The sequence below is a fragment of the Cololabis saira genome, chromosome 5 (assembly GCF_033807715.1).
Source record: "Cololabis saira isolate AMF1-May2022 chromosome 5, fColSai1.1, whole genome shotgun sequence".
In the NCBI taxonomy this organism is placed as follows: Eukaryota; Metazoa; Chordata; class Actinopteri; order Beloniformes; family Belonidae; genus Cololabis; species Cololabis saira.
In genome coordinates this window covers 6,426,032-6,446,641 of record NC_084591.1, presented here as the reverse complement: position 1 = coordinate 6,446,641, position 20,610 = coordinate 6,426,032, and the positions used below count along the sequence as shown (strand labels likewise).

At 39.9% G+C, this 20,610-nt stretch overlaps 1 protein-coding gene across 1 annotated transcript; it reads right to left on the bottom strand.

The window, feature by feature from the left end:
* Positions 1 to 4,587: 4,587 nt before the first annotated feature.
* On the bottom strand, positions 4,588 to 18,724 carry skic8 (SKI8 subunit of superkiller complex). The gene is made up of 11 exons (XM_061722411.1): positions 18,632 to 18,724; positions 15,891 to 15,946; positions 15,778 to 15,805; positions 13,488 to 13,593; positions 11,741 to 11,913; positions 10,630 to 10,778; positions 10,391 to 10,484; positions 9,863 to 9,956; positions 6,032 to 6,124; positions 5,832 to 5,910; positions 4,588 to 5,373 (listed from the first exon to the last, which is right to left on the bottom strand). Exons 2-11 carry the CDS (start codon positions 15,900 to 15,902, stop codon positions 5,284 to 5,286), a joined length of 918 nt encoding a protein of 305 aa, XP_061578395.1. The 5' UTR covers positions 15,903 to 15,946; positions 18,632 to 18,724; the 3' UTR covers positions 4,588 to 5,283.
* Between the last annotated feature and the right edge of the window lie 1,886 nt (positions 18,725 to 20,610).

Sequence of the window (20,610 nt, the reverse complement as noted above, 5' to 3'; positions counted from 1 at the left end):
CGAGCGAGAGTCAGCGTCAAAAACAGTTCCATTGCTTTATTTTTTATTGCACTGTCTATACTGGTTGCGAGCGACGCGGCGTCGTTTTGAGCTGGACTTTTGTTGCACGCCCTGCTTCTATTTTCTTCCCGTCGCTCGCGTTGAAAGCCGGTTGAAAGTTGGAAAAAAAAGTGTAAAGCGCTGTAGGAAACAGTCATTTCAATACAAGAACTTCAATAAAGTGGCAGCTGCTGGAGGGAGATCGCCAGGCTGGAAGGTTCTGATAAGATAATAAGATATAATAAGAATCTTATCTTAATCTTATTAGGGCTTAATTTGTCCCGGATCCTGCCGGATTGATCGTGTCCTCTGCTTTTTCCCCACATCCCAGTAATGATCTGACATGCTGACATGTTTGCACCGCACGCCGGTCACTCCAGCTGTTCGCTGTTTGATTGCGTAATCACGCCGTTATTAATTGTTCGGTTTTTTCCCCACTTATTCCACCGAATAATACGCTTGTTTTCTGTTTAGAAAGTACAAACGTAGGGAGATTACAAGTAATCACCCATCTTTTACTTGTCCCTTTACTCTTTTAGGAGTCGGCTAATGTTAGGAGTTTCTTTCAGGAGCGCACGGGCGGGTGAATAAAGGCTGATTTATGGTTCCGCGTAAAACCGACGGCGTAGCCTACAGCGTAGGGTACGCGGCGACGCGCACCGTTCGGTGACCGCGCCGCGTACCCTACGCTGTAAGGTCTGCGTTGGTGTAACGCGGAACCATAAATCAGACTTCTAAAAGGCGAGTCTCAGCTGTCAATCACAAGAACGTGGTAGAACGTGGGGCCGATAACGGGTTCAGAGCGGGTCCGATGCCACGCATTGCGGCGCGACAGTCGGACGCTCGCGTGCAGTTAGGACAGGCTGTTAGGGAGCCGTAGCCTAATTTTTGTTGACAGCTTTGTACTGAACACTGATCACCCCGATCACGTTTGCAGTGTACACGTTTAAAACCCATTAAGCATGTCGGAAGGCCGTTGTGGCTGAGTTTTGTCATTAAACGCCATAAAACTTCTGTCGGACTCAGCGTAGCCTACTTCTCTGTCAGCAGCGCGTCATGCAAATATACAGGACCTAACAATAAACTCTCAAGCGGCTCTTAAAAGTACAGGAAAGCCGCAATACCGGCTATCTGTCTTCACTGGGGGTGCTTGCTGGAGAAGGTCGGGTTGGAAGAACCTGAGAGAGCTCCATCAGCCATACCATGAATTCCGGCGTCAGGTAAAGTTTGTGCTGCAGTGCAATTTATACATATAATGATAATCACGTGGATACCTCACGCGTGGGACTAAATGAATTCTTCCAACCCGACCTTCTCCAGCATGCACCCCCAGTGAAGACAGATAGCCGGTCATTCGGCCATGATGAATCAAAGCGCTCTCCAGCTCTGCGTAGCCTTTTTCTCCTCAGATGATGCCGAGCACAGAATCTTCTGACGCTCATTTCTGAGCATTGCAGGAGACACATCTGCTGCAACGTGCAGGAAATGTGTTTGTGCGTCAAACCGCTGTGGAACAAGTCCTTAATCAATCTTTAAAAAATAATCCTTAATCTGTTGTTTCAGCGCCGCTATGGTTGCCATGGTTACCCAAACTGCAGCATACAGAGCCATTTCCGAGTCACGTAAACCCGACCAATAAAATATTAAAATCAAACTTCCCCTGGAGAGAATTGTCACAGGAATGCCTGTTAAATATCCAGAACTAAGTTCACTCGGTTGTAAATGCCAGCTTCCGGTGCACGAATATGAATAAACGGTTGTTTTTGGTTCGTTTTTTCCTTCCTGTTGACTAGGGATTTCATTTTTCTTATATGAAATAGAAAACGAAAATAAAAGCGTATTTTGAATCTTTGTTAAATCATATTAACACAGAAAAAGAAAGAATGCAGTGTAATTCAATATTTGTTTTTTGTTTTAAAAGGAAAATCAAATAAACCAATCGTTTTTTGTTTTTTGATTCCCACTCATGACGGAAAAATCCAATGACCAAAAGATACACGGACCGAGTGTAAAACTCTTTTTTCTCTATTTCCTATTGGTTTCCAGTATGTCAGAGTTCAGTACATGTTATTGATTGGACGCTGCAGCTGAACGGACCGTCACAACATCACTGCAGTTTCATGACGGAGTGAAGACAGATTACAGATTAAACTCATGTTTCACTCCCAGGTTTCATGTTTGATTTATTTTCTGTTTCAACATTAACATTTTTTTGTTAATTTTCAATCTGATGAACAAAAGAACCAGAAACAACTTTCTTCATTTATTACTGCGCATGTGCAATCCCCCCATTTGTCCAATCACTGTTTTCAGTATCCTTGGAAACGAATAGGAAATAGAGAAAAGAGTTTTCCACTCGCCGTTTTAATTCCCAATTTTGATTTTCAAACAAATCAATGAAATCGGATAACGGATAACGATCAGTTTTCCGTTTTTTATTATCAAAACAAAAGATGAGAAACAGATTATTTTGGATTATATCTCTATTTTTATTTTGTCATTTCAAAAACAAAAAATGGATGGCCGCGAAGTACACGGACCTCGGTAACTACGGCAACGTAGCTGCTCCCACACGCCTTTTTAAGTGTGTGGTGTCTGGACGCGGCGGTGGAGAGGTTTGTCTCTGGGTCGTACGGGTGATCAACTTGTGCTTTTCTTACTGTGGAAATCTGTTTCTGCCAAACATATTTTCTCAAATAGATTCACAGGATGTGACGAGCTGGTCGCTAAAGGACTGAGGACTCTTTTATCCAGCGCACCTATCTGTTTTTAATGAACGGCTTGGGAGACCGCCTGCAGGAAGTTGGGCTTTTTATTTGCTGCAGCGCCTCCAGCGGAACTAAACTTAAAAAACATTTTGCCGCTGGAAACAAATTTAAAAAGCGTGTGAAGACTAAAAGACTGTGAAGATGATGGCGTCAGTCACATCCTGTATTTTAGTATGATGCTTCCATTGTGTGTGTTCAGTGTGCAGATCTGCAGAGAAACGCCTCGTTTCTGCCCCCAAAAACACTCAAAGGGAGGGTTGAAGGTTTGACACAAAAGTGCTTTTCAGGTTTCAAATATACGAGAAAAAGGTGCCAAATTTCTCAAAGCACATGCCACAACGAGCACGCCTCCCCCCGAGTATGTAGCCACTTTAAGGCATTCCTATGAAATGTGTTCAGTGATTTAAGTCGATCCACAGGTTCACGTTTAGACATGTAAACGGCGTGTGGGCCAGTAGGTACCAATCACAATGTTTGTACTTGTTTAAACATAAAGAAACGCGTTGATGTGATGGAAGAAGATGAGATTAGACAGAGCAGCACTTTTAAAAGGAAATGTAAAGATGTGAACAATGAACAACCAACCTCCAGTGTAAAAGCGTTAATTTGCCTTTTATCCAGTTGTGCTTTAATGAGCATCAGTTTTGACTCAAAACTGCTGAAATAACCCCACAAGATGAGAAGAGTTAGGATCATTTAAATTATATTCCTTGAACGCTAGAGCTGAGGATTAAATACCATAATTTTTCTCTTAACGCCACTTTTGCTGATGATTTGAGCACATTTAGTTTAACTGTTCAGGTGATTGGGGATCAAATCTCCTGCCACGTGATTCTGGCACAAAACAAACCTTAATGGCTCACTTTACAGGTACGTGAAAGAACGTTATAAAAGGATGCTGAAGCAAATCACTGCCGTCACGCTCAGACCTGCTGCCACAAAACTCCTTTGTAAACATCCCTTTTTAAATCTGAACACAAAAGTTCACGTGAATACCAGTGGAGAAGTGATGAATGACTCCAGTTTTCTTTTTCTTTTGCAAATTCAGTGGATGTTATCAATGCTCAGTTACGGTTACACACTACCTGTCAAGTAAAAGATTAAAAAATGTTCAGTTTGAAGTGTTTTAATCATGAATATCATGTTGACAGTTGATCGATAATAAAAAGAAAATCATTTCATTGTTGGGTCTTTATAATTTGTTTAAATAGAAACTGAGGCTGCAGTACACCAGTTAGTACACTAGGGGGAGCGCTACATCCCTGATGTCCTGCACAGTTTTTGTGGATGCATTTCAGTGGCTTCAATTCAGTCCAAGCTAAGGTATGGCAAGGTTAGGAGTCACAGAACTTAACTACGGTATCAATCAACACATCTTACCAGGAATATTTGTCTTATTTCTAGTTAAAATGTCTCATTTTTAGTCAGAAAATCTCATTACACTTAAAACAAGTCATCACCAGAAAAATAACTTATTTGACCATTGTCACCTGTTTCAAGTAAATTTTCACTTGAAATTAGTAGAAAAATCTGCCAGTGGGACAAGATTTATCTTCTTATTACAAGCAAAAAAATCTTGTTCCACTGGCAGATTTTTCCACTTATTTTAAGTGAAAATCTACTTGAAACAGGTGAAAATGGTTGTTTTTGAGTCTTGTCTTAAATGTAATGAGTTTTTTTTTTTACTAAAAATTAGACATTTTAACTAGAAATAAGACAAATATTCTTAAGATTTTGAGTTTTTGCAGTGTATAATAACTAGTGAAATCGATCATGTTGTTCTGATTTGCATTTGTAGTTATTCTATATGTATTAAGTAATAGAATAATCAATACAAATAGACACAGAGTAATTCCATAAATGCATTTAAAAAACAAACATTTACATTTTCCCTTGAAGCCGAGGTGTGGCGGCTGCCGTACCTTCAGACCCAATTGACGCCCCTGATGCATTTTAACTTATTTTTATTATGTTAAAGCAAAACTGTTATCACATGAGATTGCAGGTTAAAGTAAATAATGATGGGGAAAAGCTGGTAGCTGTCATCACTGTCATTTAAAAAAAAAAAAAAAAAAATCAAGCTTCATTAGATGCATTTTTGGATTCAACTGATAATCTTTGGATATCAGATGGCCAGTTATTTTCCTCTTCATTTCAAATTGGTTCGGTTTCTGCGGATTCAACTTTAAATCCAAAGGTCAGTACCAACGTACACAGAAGAAACTGCCTCCATACGCCGTTGGAAAGGCTTACAACCAGACACATGACGCATCTGACATAAGCTGAGGGAATGAGTTACAAGATACAACGTCATTAAAAAAGACCAAACCCAAACCTTTTATTTGACCATGCGCAGAGCAAAACAATCCAGCACATTTACAGGGAGAGTCCTGCACGTCCCTACTGAAACGGCCAAGTTCAAATCCATGATTGGAATCCGTCGCTGTCCAGACGTCGTCCTGCGGCCGGGCCTTCATCACATGGGGCAGTCGTAGATGTGGATGGCGCGGTCGTCGCCCGCCGAGATGATCTTGGAGCCGGTGCTGTTGTATTTGACGCTCCACACCTGAGGACACAGACGTGATGCTCCAGTTCAAAACCTTTTATCCACATTAGGGATGGGCAGTATGGACTAAAAAAATTATCACGATAATTTCTGACATTTATCCTGATAACGATAATAGAAATACCAATTCAACTCCACCTTTGTAACTATAAATCTATCACCACATTCAGTCTTTGGAGCCCCCAAAACACGGCTCTAAAAGAATACTAAATGCTACTAAACCCTCCCTCCCAAGCAGCAAATTTGTATCATAAATGCTTAAAAGAGAACAAAGCTGAACAGTTGATTTTTTGTTTCTTGTTTCATAACGATGAGGCGAACACCTTCCTCTGAGGGGTTTTGCTGCTTCGGAGGTTTTTGTTGGAGAAAAGATCAACTGTAATGACGGCTGGGCCTACGGTTTATCAGACTCTCTCGTTGAAACAAACCGGATGAAGAGGAAAACTCTGCTTTGTCACCTGGTCTTGATGATCGAAGAAGGTGTTGATACAAGCCCTGGAGCTGGCGTCCCACACCTTCACGCTCTTGTCAGACGAGCTGAGGGGAGCAGAGGGGAGAACGCTTTATCCTGGAAAACCTCCAACCAACAACCACTTCCACACAAGCAGGGGAGAGCATTCGTTTAGCAGGAAAGGATTTGAGCAGCCGAGTGTTTTACCTTGAGACGAAGTGGGTGTTGTCGGGGGAGAAGGCCACGTTGACGACCCAGGATCCGTGTCCGCTCAGGGTGGCCGCCAGGTTGGCGTGTTGGCTAGGAAACCATCGCAGCCAGAGTGTTAAAGCAACCAGAGGTGTCAAGTAACGAAGTACAAATTCTTCGTTACCTTACTTAAGTAGAAATTTTGGTTATCTATACTTCACTGGAGTAATTATTTTTCAGACGACTTTTTACTTTTACTCCTTACATTTTCACGCAATTATCTGTACTTTTTACTCCTTACATTTTAAAAACAGCCTTGTTACTCTATTTCATTTCAGCCTTTAAATAAAAACTATCCAGTTAAATTGCTCCATCCGGATAGAGTGAATTTGGTTGTGGTTGTTTCAGATGTTCTTGTCCAGTTTTGTTCTTACATCCGTTCCCTCAGATTCCTGCAACTAAACTTGGATGTACATTCCAATAAAGGTTAGGATAAATGATAACATGCCTCTGAAGTTTGACTTTTTGCACCATTACAATACTTATAGGCAACTAGTCATCATATCTCCTGCTCTCTGAAACACATGTTAATGCTCAATAGTACACATATATGCTTCTTAAATTAATATATTTGCATTATACTAAGATGCATTCATTTTCAATGGCTTTTGTCCTTAATGGCTTTTTTCCCCCTTACATTACTTTTACTTTTATACTTTAAAGGTGACCTATTATGGCATTTAATGTATATTTTAAACAGGCCTTGAATGTCTTAAAAACAATCTAAAGCTTGTTTTTTCTACATAAATCATAAATCCAGCCTGTGGGCCCTGTCACTAGTTTTACCGCTTCTAACCTCTTTTTCTGCGCCTCATTTTTAGGGAAGGGGGGGGGTATGATAATGAGCCTCTGTGCTGATTGGCTCCCTGAATGACGTGTAGCAGTGGAGGAGCATAAACCTCACTCCGCCAGAGCAGCCCGAGCCTGTAAATTATCACAACACTGAATTTTCACAAATGGAAACTTTATTGTTAAAAAAATAAAATATGAGTTGTATATTAATAACATTTAGGCACTATTTAAGCCGGATCTACCCGGCGGATGCTGAACGCTGGCCCCGGAGACATGCCGGGCGCCCGGGAGCAGCGCTGCTGGTGCAGCGCGCATCACCGCGGCTTTAACGGGGGAATCTGACCGGTTCCGACCGGCCGGGACCGCAGGAACCGGCCTGGACTGGTAGCAGGGACTCCCGGGGACGACCAGCGGAATTTCAGCCGGATCTGCCCGGTCGATGCTGTGCGGCGGGCGCTGCAACCCCACGGCGGCGCACAGATCCGCTCCGGGGCGCATCCGCGGCGCATCGCCCGTTACCGGGGATCAAACCGACAGATTTGCCTGAAAATCTCGGAGGGTGAAGCTGGTCCAGCCTGGGACAGACCCCCGAGGACCCAGCTCCCAAACCACCCGGGAACCTGGATGATTTAACCTGGATCCGCGGCGCCACGGCCGACTGGCTGAAGGAAGGACCGCTCCAGCCAGAGCCAGAGAGCTGGTTGTGGGCGTGGTTTCAGCAGCGGAGGCTGAACCTATGGAAATGAGCGCCTATGGTGACGTCACCATAGGCGCAGATTCAGAATGGCTCAAAAAAAGGTCACGTGACACTTGGGGACTCTGTAAGGAGGGGGTCAGAGACCCTGCAGAATTTCATGGTATTTTGTCTCCCCTGTGCTGGCAGGGTGAGGGGAGACCACTTTATATATGTTAAAACAAGAAAAAACGTGTTTTTCATAATAGGTCCCCTTTAAGTAGTTTTGAAACCAGTACTTTTATACTTTTACAGGGCTCCAGACTAACTTTTTTCACTAGGAGCACAGTAGCCCCTAACTGAAAATTTTTAGGGGCACAATCAGAAATTTTAGGAGCGCACATCGTTTATCGACACGCTAACCAAATTTTTACATTTCTACTACATTTCACTGTATTAGTAATACGTATTTCATAATAGATTAATGAATTCAGGGATTAAAGCAAAAAAAATATTTTTGACTGAAACATTTTTTTCAGGCCAGTTCATATTCCCCCTCCATCTATGCGCTGCACCACACTTTAAGAATGGCCCCTTTTTTGCTGTGCGGTCGTTTCCCAAAGGTTTCAAGTAAAAAAGTTAAATGCTGTATTAGCCCTTCTGTTTTTTATCACCATTTGATTCGATCCGATCCGATATTAATGTGGGTTAGTGTTATTAAAAATGTTTTTTGAGCTGTTGCCTGAATTATACGACTGTAAAATAACTAGTGAAATAATAATTTCACAATAATTATTGTGAAATAACTAAAAAATAAATAACTCAAATGGGTCTTTCAATATCCATTTAAAGTACAAAAAAGAAGGAAATATCAATAGCTCATGCAGTAAACAAATAATTTTAGCTTGTCTAATTTATTCTGTCACCAGACACACAGCTTGCCATGAAGCATCAGGGATTTTTCAGGTATGTCATGACAAACTGTGTGTCCAATAACAGAAGAAACCAAACAAGCTATGAACTTAATTGAACTTATATAACATTTTGAAATTTAAGCTGAAATATCCAAAACACTGAACACTGGTTTTGCACGGGTGGGGGTGTGTCTGAGTGTGTATGAGTGTGTATGTGTGTGTGTGTGTATGAGTGTGTACTTGTCCGTGTGTAACGTGCCTGGCGATTCAATGATCTGCAAGTTTTGCCCGCACACAGTTGACTGGACACGAAAAGATACATGCGAAAAAAGATCATGTACTTTAACGGCGAAGTCTGTAGGTGTAATAATCATAATTTTGTATTACAGTACGACGCGCTCTCCTCACGTGGAGCGCGAGAGCGGGGTCTGTTTCTTAACGCAGCTGGTTGTCTGTGTGAGCGGACATTAACGCATAATAAACACAGGCTCAAACAGCAAGTAATTTCCAGCATTAACAGTCCTGCTCAGCCCGCTGTCTGTACGGAGTAAACTGTGGTTCTGTATTTTCTGCGCTGGTTTCTCAGGCGGCCGCTTCGACGTTTGTTTTCTTCACGAGGGCAGCGGGGGCGGGCGGGGGAAAGAAGCGCAGTGTTTTTTCAGCATTTTTTTCAAAAGAAAACTTAATTTAGTTCGAGTTTTAAAAACCAGCGCTTTGTTAACGCTACCGCTGCTCTTTGACGCCGTGTTCATTGTTTGATAGTTTCACACCACGCACATATGTGAATTAAATGACGTGACTACTGGTCCCCCAGTCTCTGACAAGTCGGTCTTCCCTGAGGGACGGGGACGAACCCGCCCTCCTCTGTTTCTGATTGGATAATACCAAGGCTCTGGCTAGCTTTATTGGTTTACAACAGCGTCAGTTTAATGTCCAACATGATTTAATTGGATAGTCTAACGGCTGATTTATGGTTCCGCGTTACACCAACGCAGAGCCTACGGCGTTGGTGTAACACTGGCAAATTTACTGGTCGCACGTGTGCGAGTGGACATGAAATTCAGTCGCACATACTCAAATTTTGGTCGCAAAATGCGAGCATTTGGTCGCAGTCTGGAGCCCTGTTTTACTTGAGTAAAAAACTTGAGTTGATACTTCAACTTCTACAGGAGTATTTTTAAACTCTAGTATCTATACTTCTACCTGAGTAATGAAGGTGAATACTTTTGACACCTCTGAAAGCAACCAACCGCGTGACTCGTACGGATATCATTATTACTGCTGACATTTGTTCTTTATTTGCACTCTGATGTATTTTAATAGATGTCTCGAGGATCCTGAGCTGGAAGCTGAGTGACTACAGTAAAGCTGTGAACCTCACGCATCAGTAGAAGCATAAGAGAAACTCACACGTCGTATATCTTGATGTAGCCGTCGTCGGACGCCGTGACCAGCAGCTGGGAGTCGGGGGAGAAGGTGAGGGATCTGATGGGCATGGCGTGACCTGCAGAGACCAGAGAGCAAACTCCCTCCTCAGCTTCAAACTCTTATCCATCTTTAAGAAAAGATGTTTCCATCAGCCGGAGCACCGATCTGGTAACAGAGTGGTCACTCCTACCTTGTACAGTAGGGATGGGCGATATTTTACAGTTCACGATATACCGTCAAAAAAATCCCCCACGGTATGTTAAATGTTATTACAATATCAGTCAGGATATTTTATTACATTATTGGTGAAGTTATTACATTATTGGGTTTTATTACATTTTCGATTTAGTTAAGGGCAAATTTTATTACATTTTCAGGAAATGATTACATTATAGGAAATGATTACATTATAGGAAATTATTACATTATAGGAAATGATTACATTATAGGAAATTATTACATTATAGGAATTGGAAATGATTACATTATAGGGTGCTACAGGGATCTCACCTTCCAGCGTGTGGAGGAGTTTTCCGGTGGCGATGTCAAAGATGTTGATGATTCCATCGATGGCTCCACTGGCCAGATACTTTCCATCCGGGCTCTGAAGGGGAATTAAACACATGCAGTTAAAAATCACGGTTTGCAGCTGGAGAGGGAAATAAAATGCAAGCAGAATTTTAATTCAGTTATTTTAGAAAGCGGACTGAAAGATGAAATATGGAAGGAGAAGACGGGAACCTGCTTACGTAAGCGATACTCAGGATGAACTTCCCTCGAGTGTCCAGAGAATACTCCTTCTTGCCGCTTTCCACACCGAAGATGTTGACCTTGCCAAGGTGGCTTCCTGTGGCGATGTGCTTTGAGTCTGGGGAGAAGGCAACTGTCCACGCATCGACTGGAGATGAGAGCATCAGGAGAAAAAGCCATCCGGATTAAACAGGTTAAAAATAACGTCAACGATAGGCCTGTGTTGAAAAAATCTATTTCCCAATTCTAAATTGATTCTCATATTAATACCTAAAAGTCGATTCATATGTCTAAAGATCGATTTTTTTTATTTTTTTTTTATTTTATTTATTTATGTATTTTTTTTTCATCATTACATTACAACTTTTGGTTATTTTTTTGTTTATCCCCAAAAAAGGAATGTTTTGTTGGACACGAGAATAACTGGTGCCATGTTTTTGCCTTTAAATATGTTTAAAGGTTTGAAAACATTAAAGTGTTAGGTTATAATTGCATAAATTGTCTATATTTCATTACTTTATATAATGTCTTGGAGTTACATTTGCAAAAAATGCTAAAAACCAAATGCTCAAAAATTAAAAACCAAAATATACGGAAAAAGGAACAAATAAAAACGGAATGTGGGAAAAAATAAAACCGATTTCATACGTCTCTGTTTCCTCCCTGGATCTGTTTGATAATTCTGACCCAAGATGTTTCTGTTTCAGTTCTATCAGCATTCTGGGAGCTGATTGGTCCTTACAGCATCATTAGCTGCCAATACTTGCTGTTGAATCTCAATATTATACTAGTATTAATATGTTGCAGAACTACAGTCATATACTTCATGCAACAGCTCAAAAAACTGTTTTAATAACACTAACCCAAATCAATATCGGAAACGAATCGAATCAAATCTTGATAATCGATTCTGAATCTTAAGAATCGGAATCCAATCGATTCTTGACATTTGAATCGATCCCCAGCCCTAGTCAATGATATTTCAATTAATCTAAACTTTGAGGTTTGTGCATATAAGACCGCATAACCCAAACCAACTAATAAAACGTGAAGATAACCAGCCAGCATCGGGTGGAACGGGTGGAAATTCCTTCCCTTGATCAGTCCTACCTGGTCCTGCGTCCATGGACTTGATCTGTTTCCCAGACTCCAGGTCCCAGAGACGGATGTGTGCGTCCAGGGAGCTGGAGGCAGCGATGGCGCCGTTGTGACTGATGTCCACCGACACCACGCCGAGCTGGTGACCCTCCAGGGTCCACTGCAGCTCCAGCTTCTCATCCGACCTGAGCAGGAGAGCAACGTGAAGAGCAGAGGTGACTGGGGGCCGTCACACACTCGTGTGGAGAGGCTTTTTATGAACAAAAAGGATGAAAAGGAATGACTAACTCTCTGAACAATGTGAAATTATTTTGTCAGCAAGTAAAATCGAAGCAACTTCTGCTGAACAAGGAATTTTTTAAAAAGGTGAAGAGGAAAAAACGACGGTGACAAAGACTTAAATCCATTTTTCTGTCCGTCAGCTAAACCCACTGGAGCCTCTCCGAGCTGCCGTACTCTGGACAGGTCACTTATCTATCACATACCCACTTAAATCAACCATTTTATACATAGATATAGTGTCGAAAAAATGCATAATAAACTATCATGGATGAAAGTTAATGACAGACTAGCATGTAGCCTGATACTGTTTTTAAAAAATATTTACACATGTCATACCACAAATTATCTCTTTTCTCAATTGCTTCTTGCTAGTGATAGCCACAGCTATCATACTAGACATGCCACAAGAGGTCATTTCACCCTGCCCAAACCTAAAACCCATGCACTAAAAAGAACAATAATGTACAGGGCAGTTACTTACTGGAATATACTTCCAGAAAATCTTATTTCAACTAGTGGCAGAGTTGAAGCTTCAAGAGGAGACTAAGAAAGGAAGTTCAAAAGAAACTGGTTGTTTTAGATTGTGTCTAATGGTTTTAGCTTATTGATTTAATTGAGTTAGGTGTTATATAAATAAACATATTTTCTTGTTCTGCATTTAATTTCAATTTTTAGTATTTTATTTTGATGAAGTTTTGTGACGTTTCCGGTTATTTTCACTATTTACTTATTTTTAAATTTTCTTCTATTGAAATAAGTTTTTTGGTTTTTGTTTTTGTATTTGCCTCATTTAGTATGCACTTATTTATCTTTAGTTGTACTTGGATTTATCTTTAATCTATCTGTTTTTGGTTGTTATTTGTTATCTGGTTTTTTTTTTTTTTTTTCCATTTTCGTTTTTTTTTCATTTAGGAAAATTCATCTTCTTTTTTTCATTGTTTTCTGCTTATTATTATCTTTAGTTATTATTTGTTTTTCGTTTTTTAACTAACATTTTATATTGTACTGTAAAAGTTTTATAGAAATGTATATTTGTACTGTTGGACCCCAGGAAGAATAGTTGCTGCTGAGACAGCCACTAATGGGGATCTGAAATAAATAAATACCGGTAAATAAATAAATACATACATTTTTATCTATGATAATCTGTCAAATGAGACTGGTTTCTCCCCAGTGCTGATGGAGGGGTGTTTGAGGTTTACATAGAAAGTGTTTCCAAATACCAGTTCCTATCCAAATAAGTACAATCAGCAGGATGATGCAAGATGGGATTAGTTCTTTACAGCCTTTAAACCTTAACCTACAGTTTAAACACATGTTTTGTTCATGTTATGTAATAGTTGCTGTTGGTATTATCAGCTTTATAGCATTTTGGACAAAATATAAAGTAAATCCAACGCTACGACAACAATACAAGCCACCGTGCGTTTAGTATTTTAACTGATATTATTGGGAGAAGAAGAAAGAAAACACACACCACTTCCAGACTTTCACCATGTCATCTAGTGAACCCGTGACGATGGTTTCTGAGGCGTCCGCCTCACTTCTGCCCCACGCTGCCGTCCAGATGGCATCGTCGTGTGCTGAGAGGAAATAAAGGTTGGAGTCACAAATACATTTGAGCTTAAGATACGGTTGAGTCAGACAGGAGGAAGTTAGCTGCACTTCTAAGGAGAGAGAGAGCAGAATGGCCATAAACTCATACTGCTGTCTGTGTCAGTTCTATTCAATAAGACTTTGGCCCTGTCCCAATTCTCCCCCTCGCCCTCGTTTTCATCCCTTCCCCTAAATTTTGCACGTTCCCGTGAGGGTAGTGGTGTCCCAATTCCTCTTTTCATCTAGGGGGAGTGGGCATAGCGAGAGCGAGTGGTTATGAATCAGCCCTTCAGAGCGAGTGATTTCAGATGCACCCTACGGATCGAGGGCTAGAAAAATTTCCCAGAATGCTTTTCGTCGTCATTTGTGGACTGAATAAAAAAAAAAAACATGGCGGACATTTCTTATTTTTTAGTGAATAAAATCAATATTTTGAGTTAGTTTCTGCATAAAAATGCGTTTTGATTACATTTCTAGAGAGAAATATATATTTTACTTTCATAATATTCACTCAGTGAATGTACATAATCCCTTTTTTGCCCGTTTTTTGCAACCTCGCTGGAATAAAGGCTGATTTATGGTTTCGCGTTACACCAACGCAGAGCATACGGCGTAGGTTACGCGGCGACTTGCGCCGTACGCCGTACCCTACGCCGTAGGCTCTGCGTCAATTTAACGCAGAACCATAAATCAGCTCCGGAGCGGGCAGACAGAAATCCCGAAATTTTCGGAGCAAATTTCTTAACAGGCGTAGCTACAACTGTTAGATTTCATCTATTTAACCAACATTTATCTTCCTAAATGATTTATTTCAGCCAGCGGTAATTCTCAACAGAGCTGCAGGTTTCTCCCCCGGACGACGGCGTCTGTACGTGAGCTGCTGCTGCTGCTGCTGTTACCATGGTAACAGCTGCTGCTGCTGCTGCTGCTGTTACCATGGTAACAGCTGCTGCTGCTGCTGCTGCTGCTGCTGCTGCTGCTGCTCCGAGCCGGCGGCTCTTCTCATCTCCAAAAACATCAGGTCAAATTTCTTAACAGGCGTTATTTGGATAAACTGAGCCCAGGTTGTGGATCTTAACGGTTACTTTTACACCTGAAAAAATATTAAAACTTAATAAAGTGGCATATAAACAGCGCTACAGCTGAAATTAAAACAGCTTTTGGCTCTCAGATTCATGATCAGGGTAGGGATGAAAACGAGGGGTAGTGGGAGAATTGGGACAGACCCCTGGGAAGATTTCAAGTGCCCTAAAATCTGTCCCTTCTTTTTTAGGGGTAGTGAAGAAAAGTAGGGGGTGTATTGGGATTGGGCCTTTATCAGTCCTTGGAGACGTTCCAGCGGTGGGGAGGAAGCATCTCCTGCAGCGGTTTGTGGTGCAGCAGCTCTGAAGAAGCTTCTGACTGAAGACTGTTGGATCACTATGTTGTGAAGATGATGCTCAGTGTTTTGTGTTATACTTTTCATGTGATGAACATCCTTTTTTAGCCCAATCAGGTGCAGAAAAGTGCCAGAACTAAATCCTTCTTCATCGGTTTGTTCAGTTTCTGTAAGTTTAAGGCTCTGAAGCTGCTCCACAACAGATGCCTGCGGATGTGACTGCACTCTCCGCACCAGGCTTACAGTAGATATCCAACATCTTGCTGCAAACCCTGGAGACAGCATAAGGTGAACATTAAGGAGTTTATACTCCTTCACCACCTCCACGCCTTCTTCCCATGATGGAGATGGTGTTCAACTTATTTCTGGTCCTTCTAAAATCCACAATCATCTCTTTTGACTGTTCCCACGTCAGGCTAAAAACGGTCCACCACTTCTCACCCATCTCTCCATCACTGAGTATTTCTGAAGATGACGAGACTGGAACTGGAAGTCCAGTCATCTGCAGAAACACTTTCTGACAACTATCACTATTCCTATCCTCTGTGTATGTTTTTAGTTAGTTTTATGCTAGTATTTTTGTCAAAACATAGTAAAATAAGTGCATTAATATGATGTATATTTAGAGCTTTGGTTAGTATTTCCAGTAGTGCAATGAAATATGTGAAATAACTCAAAGTAAACTACAATAACAAGGTTTGTATGGACACATCTCAACCCTTAGGGTTGAATGTGTTCTCTTGCAGCCACATAAGTTATAGCAGATGAAGAATCTCGGAGTGATCCTACTTACCGTGTTCCTGCTTGAACAGAATGCTGTACTGAAATGAAAACACAAGTGTGAGGTCAGTCTTGGCTGAAACAACACCAGGACGGAGCATGAGGCCATGTGAGGTTATCTCTTACTTGAGTACTCATCGTGTTGGTCCTGGTAGTAGGAGAGCCTCTTAAATCGCTTCAAACTAAAACCAAGAAGTGTGTGAATTAGGCACAGGGTATACAGAACACAATCATGATGGCGCTGTTCGCCATGGAAGACCTGACTTTTATTACCAGCAGGGTAGATCACTGCAGTGGCTCTCTCACGGGGCCTATAAAAGAGCACCAAACAGCTACAGGACAAATCAGAGCAACGCTGAACCTGGTGAATCTTGGAGCTGATTTTCAAGCACTGCTGGTGGTTTATAAGTACCTGAGGTGTAAACAGCACACTTCCTTTCAGACACGTTTCAGCAGTCTACACCTGTAAGATCTCTGCTTTCAGCACTTTTGCAGAGATGACTGCATCAGTTTCACTAGGGCTGTTCGATTTTGCCCAAAAATAAAATCTCGATTTTTTTTCTCTTAAAATCCGATTTTCGATTACGATTACGATTATTTTGTGAATTGACAAAAGGCAAAGAAATGATTTCAAATATGCTGTTTTTTTATTGAACATTTGCCCCATTGGGCTTTAAGTGCAAACTTTGCTCTTATTAAACCAAAAATGAATGAATAAAGTGCAAAACTCTGTAAAATAAGTTTAAAAAAAAGTTTAAAAAAATATAATAAAATATAAACTTTTATCTCTGAAAAAAAAAAAATCAGCACTTGCAAACATACAGTAGGTTATATTTCCAATTAAATAAAACAAGACATTTTCTAATTAAACTAAACTGGGTCTTTGCATGCTAAATAATAATGCAACCCATGAAGGAGGTAGAGGTGTGGAATGTCAGTCATTACATTTGCTAATCACATTTGCAAGTTTTTTGCAAGGAACACGAGCTGGTCTACCGCATCTGGCTTGAGGGATGCCCGGTGGCATGTTCCAACGCCCCCTCCTACACTAAAGAGCCCCTCCGATGGGGCACTTGTCACAGGTATTGAGGTATTTCCATCAATCATTAATATGGTATCAATCATAAATATGTGTGCAGACAAGGTTTAAAAAAAAAAAAAAAAAATTTGAAAAATCGATTTTACGATTTTCACGTTTTAACATCGTTCTAATTACATAATCGCGATTACGATTTAAAATCGATTAATCGAACAGCCCTAAGTTTCACTAACCTGCAGAGAAATGTCCACTTTCCCATCATCACAATCCTGAATCAGTGCTCTGATGAACTGTGGGGATTATTTGTGTGTGATACATCACACTGGGACTTTTATTATTTATTTATCAAACCATGTGGTTACAACGAGCTGAACGCTCTGCTGTGGATCATACCCAACATGTATTACCATTAATCACATTGGGAGAAGCTAGTAGATCTTGTGCCATTCGCTCTTTAGAGTTTTGGATACTTGTTCTGTGTGGAGGACCACCTGAGATCGGATTCATGGAAATACATCTACTGATGGTACCTGCAGTAAGAGCCAAACACCTTGAAACAGGTTGCTGCTCAGCCGGGGAAGAAACTTACAGAAAACCTCCAAGGTGTACCAGGAGCTTCCAGATTTTCATTAACACCAGTGTCAGAACCGGCTTTTCTGGCCATGTTTATGTACACAAACGAGGAGTTTGGAGTTGATTTCCTTCTCTTCTCTGTGTGCAGGGCACAACCTCTGAATTTGAATTACAAAAAATGTACACAAATCTTAATAAAACTATAAAGGATTATGGTCAAGAACAGTGTAAAAAAGAGAGAAAAGGCTGTAAAACAGTACATTAAGTACATATTGTTACAGTACCAGCATATTACAGTATACCTATAAGCCCTCATCGAATTCTAGATTTTAATTCTTTATTTATTTTTACAATACTGTAATAGCTAGCACATTAGTTCACTATTTTTGTAAAGTGTCCTATAAATGCAATGCTTCTAAATTTATTTTACACTACTAGTTTATTACTGTTTAATTGTAACTTTTTAGATTCAAGAATAAGTTTAAATTGTTGCACGCATTTCCAGCGTTTCATCATCTATTCAATCTTACTTTTGAGCTTGAGTTGGGAACTTTTGCTTTAAATCTTCCTTTTTTCTTTTAGTTTATGGCTTTTTCTTTATGCTACATTCAATTTTGTGAAAAGTGCAACACAAATTTAGACTGATTTAGTGATTTTACGTTCCTTTTTTACTTATAATGGGTTAAACCAACGTCTGTAAGTAAGATGCTTTAAGTTATACGATGCTTTAAGTTATACATTAAAGTATTATGAAAGTAGCTTCAATTCACATCTTTTCTCTTTTTAATTGAAAGTTTGAGTCAGCTGGGTAAATCAAAAACGTCTGAGGGTTTTTTTATTTGTTTTTTTTAGATCGTTTTTACTCATTTCTTCATCTTGTACATCAAGTCTAAACTATTAAAGTCCTTTTTTTTGCATAAATGTTGTTCTGGCATCACCTGCACCACAAAAACAAATGAGCTCCACCAAGAATATACACGATTTACACCATTAAGATAAACTAGCCTTGCCTTGAAATCAGCGCGTTTAGTAGGTTAAAATATCACATTCAAACACAAGTGTTTCAGTTGTTCCTAGAAAACTAAATATCAAAACTTGCAGTAACTAAAATAAACCAAACTAAGTAAACTGAAGCTAACTACCTTTTACTAGCCTGAAAAAAACCCAAAATCAGTCTCAGTGTTACCGAGCTGAGCTGACTAGTTGTAGTTTGTGATATTAAACTAGTAATTGACAGTAATTTGCACCCACGTACCTTAAAACCTCAGTGATTTGAGAAAATGTGAATCATTGATCATTGAGTTACATGTGAAACGCCATGACAACACTTCCGTCTTTCCGCTTCTTCGGGTGTTTTAATAAATGAGGAAACAACCGACGCAGCGCTCTATCGCCCCCCGGTGGACACACGTGGTGTGGCGGCTCTGTGACATCGACGTGGTATGTACGTGTGTGCAGTACTCGAGTTGTAAAAAAAAATCAGGGTGGAAGGTGGATTTTAATCATATGGGGACAGATAATTTGTGCTGATTACAAATAATATAATATATTACAAATAATAGCAGTGACCAAAACACGTGCAGAAATACTGCAGGAATGACATAGCAGCAGTTAAATGCAGCCTTCTGTAAGCTTTAAATATCCACTGGGCTTACATCAAATACATCAAAACACAACAATAAAAAACAGTTTTCTGAACTTATCAATATGACTCTGTCCTTCACAGGATAAGTCAAATGGATCACTGCAAAAACTCACAATCTTAACAACAATATTTGTTTTATTTCTAATTAAAATGTCTCATTTTAGTAAAAAAAATCTCATTACACTTAAAACAAGACTCATCACTGGAAAAAACAACAATTCTCACCTGTTTCAAGTAGATTTTCACTTAAAATAAGTAGAAAAATCTGCCAGTGGAACAAGATTTTTTTGCTTGGTGGATTGGTTTGCTTGGTTACAGGTAAAAATTGCCAAATAAGTTATTTTTCTGGTGTTATTTTTCTGGTGAAGACTCTAAATGTTGAAATAGCAGTAAAACCACATTCATTGATGAAATGACATAAGGGATGGAAAGGAGGGATGGCAGTTTTACAGGGGGGATGATTTGTGTTGTGTTAATTTTGTGTTGCAATGAGACCGGACATGCATTTGGTCTTCAAATTGTTGTAAATAAATAATAATATAATATGTTACTCTGATGAACCCTCATCACTCATAGAGTCTCAGAGTAATCAATCACTGTGCAATAATAATAATAATAACCACAATCATATGCTGTAACAATGCACCTTTCAATAACCATGTCTACCTCATACAAAAATGTGTATATGTTAATAAGCGCTGTCATTTGTCTATTTACTGTACAGTGAGGGAAAATAACCGAGTCAAATTCCCTGTCTTGTTTCACCTGACTTGGCCAATAAACCGGATTCTGATTCTGATTCTAATGAGAAAAAAAAGCTTTGTTTGAAAAATGGGTTATGAATAGTTTATCATATTTAAAAAGTTTGCAAAATGATCAAATCAGTTCAGTGCATAGACTGTATGACCGAGTGTGATGATAAATGAGCATTTCAACAAGATTTGATTAAGTTATGGGAGAAGAAAATGTGAGAAACAATCTTGGAATATTTAAATAAAAACATCAATCAATGATTTTGATGTTTTTTTCTACAAATTGCATAGTGACAGTGGTATTATTACGAGGTAAATTTCCATTTAAGTTACAAAGTGTGTCCTTAATAGTCCATTACACATAACTATACTGCACTGCAGTGGGGTTACACAGTGATAGCTTGTGTATATTTTAGATTTGATGAGCATTAGTTTTGGCACTGAAAATGCCTACACGACCAAGGAAAATAATACCTAGACTAATATGCTTTTGATGAGACCACTCTACTTTGATTGCCATAATAACAGCTTAAAGTAAAACCTCCATGCAGCCGAGGAAACTGGAAAACTGGCTCAAACGACTCAGCAGAAAAATATTTTGGCATTTGCTGAATTAGCAGCAGTCATCATCGCTCCACATTCCTAAAAACACTTGTCAGTACAAAAGCTTGAAGAAAAGCCTTTATAAAGAAGTAAGAAAATGCAGCCAGCGTGCTTGAAAACACTCTTAAAGTGAGGCATAAATGGGGGATTTGCATAAATACAGAAAATGTGCCAGACCGCCGTGACAGCGCAGCGTCTTAAATGATGAGACGTGCCCTATTTATATATATATTT

Bases quoted from the DNA above. Each gene is read 5' to 3' on its own strand.
- skic8 (XM_061722411.1), bottom strand. The intron at 10,779-11,740 runs GTAGGACTGATC...TCTCATCTCCAG, and splicing joins GTCCATGGACGCAGGACCAG to TCGATGCGTGGACAGTTGCC. The intron at 10,485-10,629 runs GTAAGCAGGTTC...ATTCCCCTTCAG, and splicing joins TCATCCTGAGTATCGCTTAC to AGCCCGGATGGAAAGTATCT.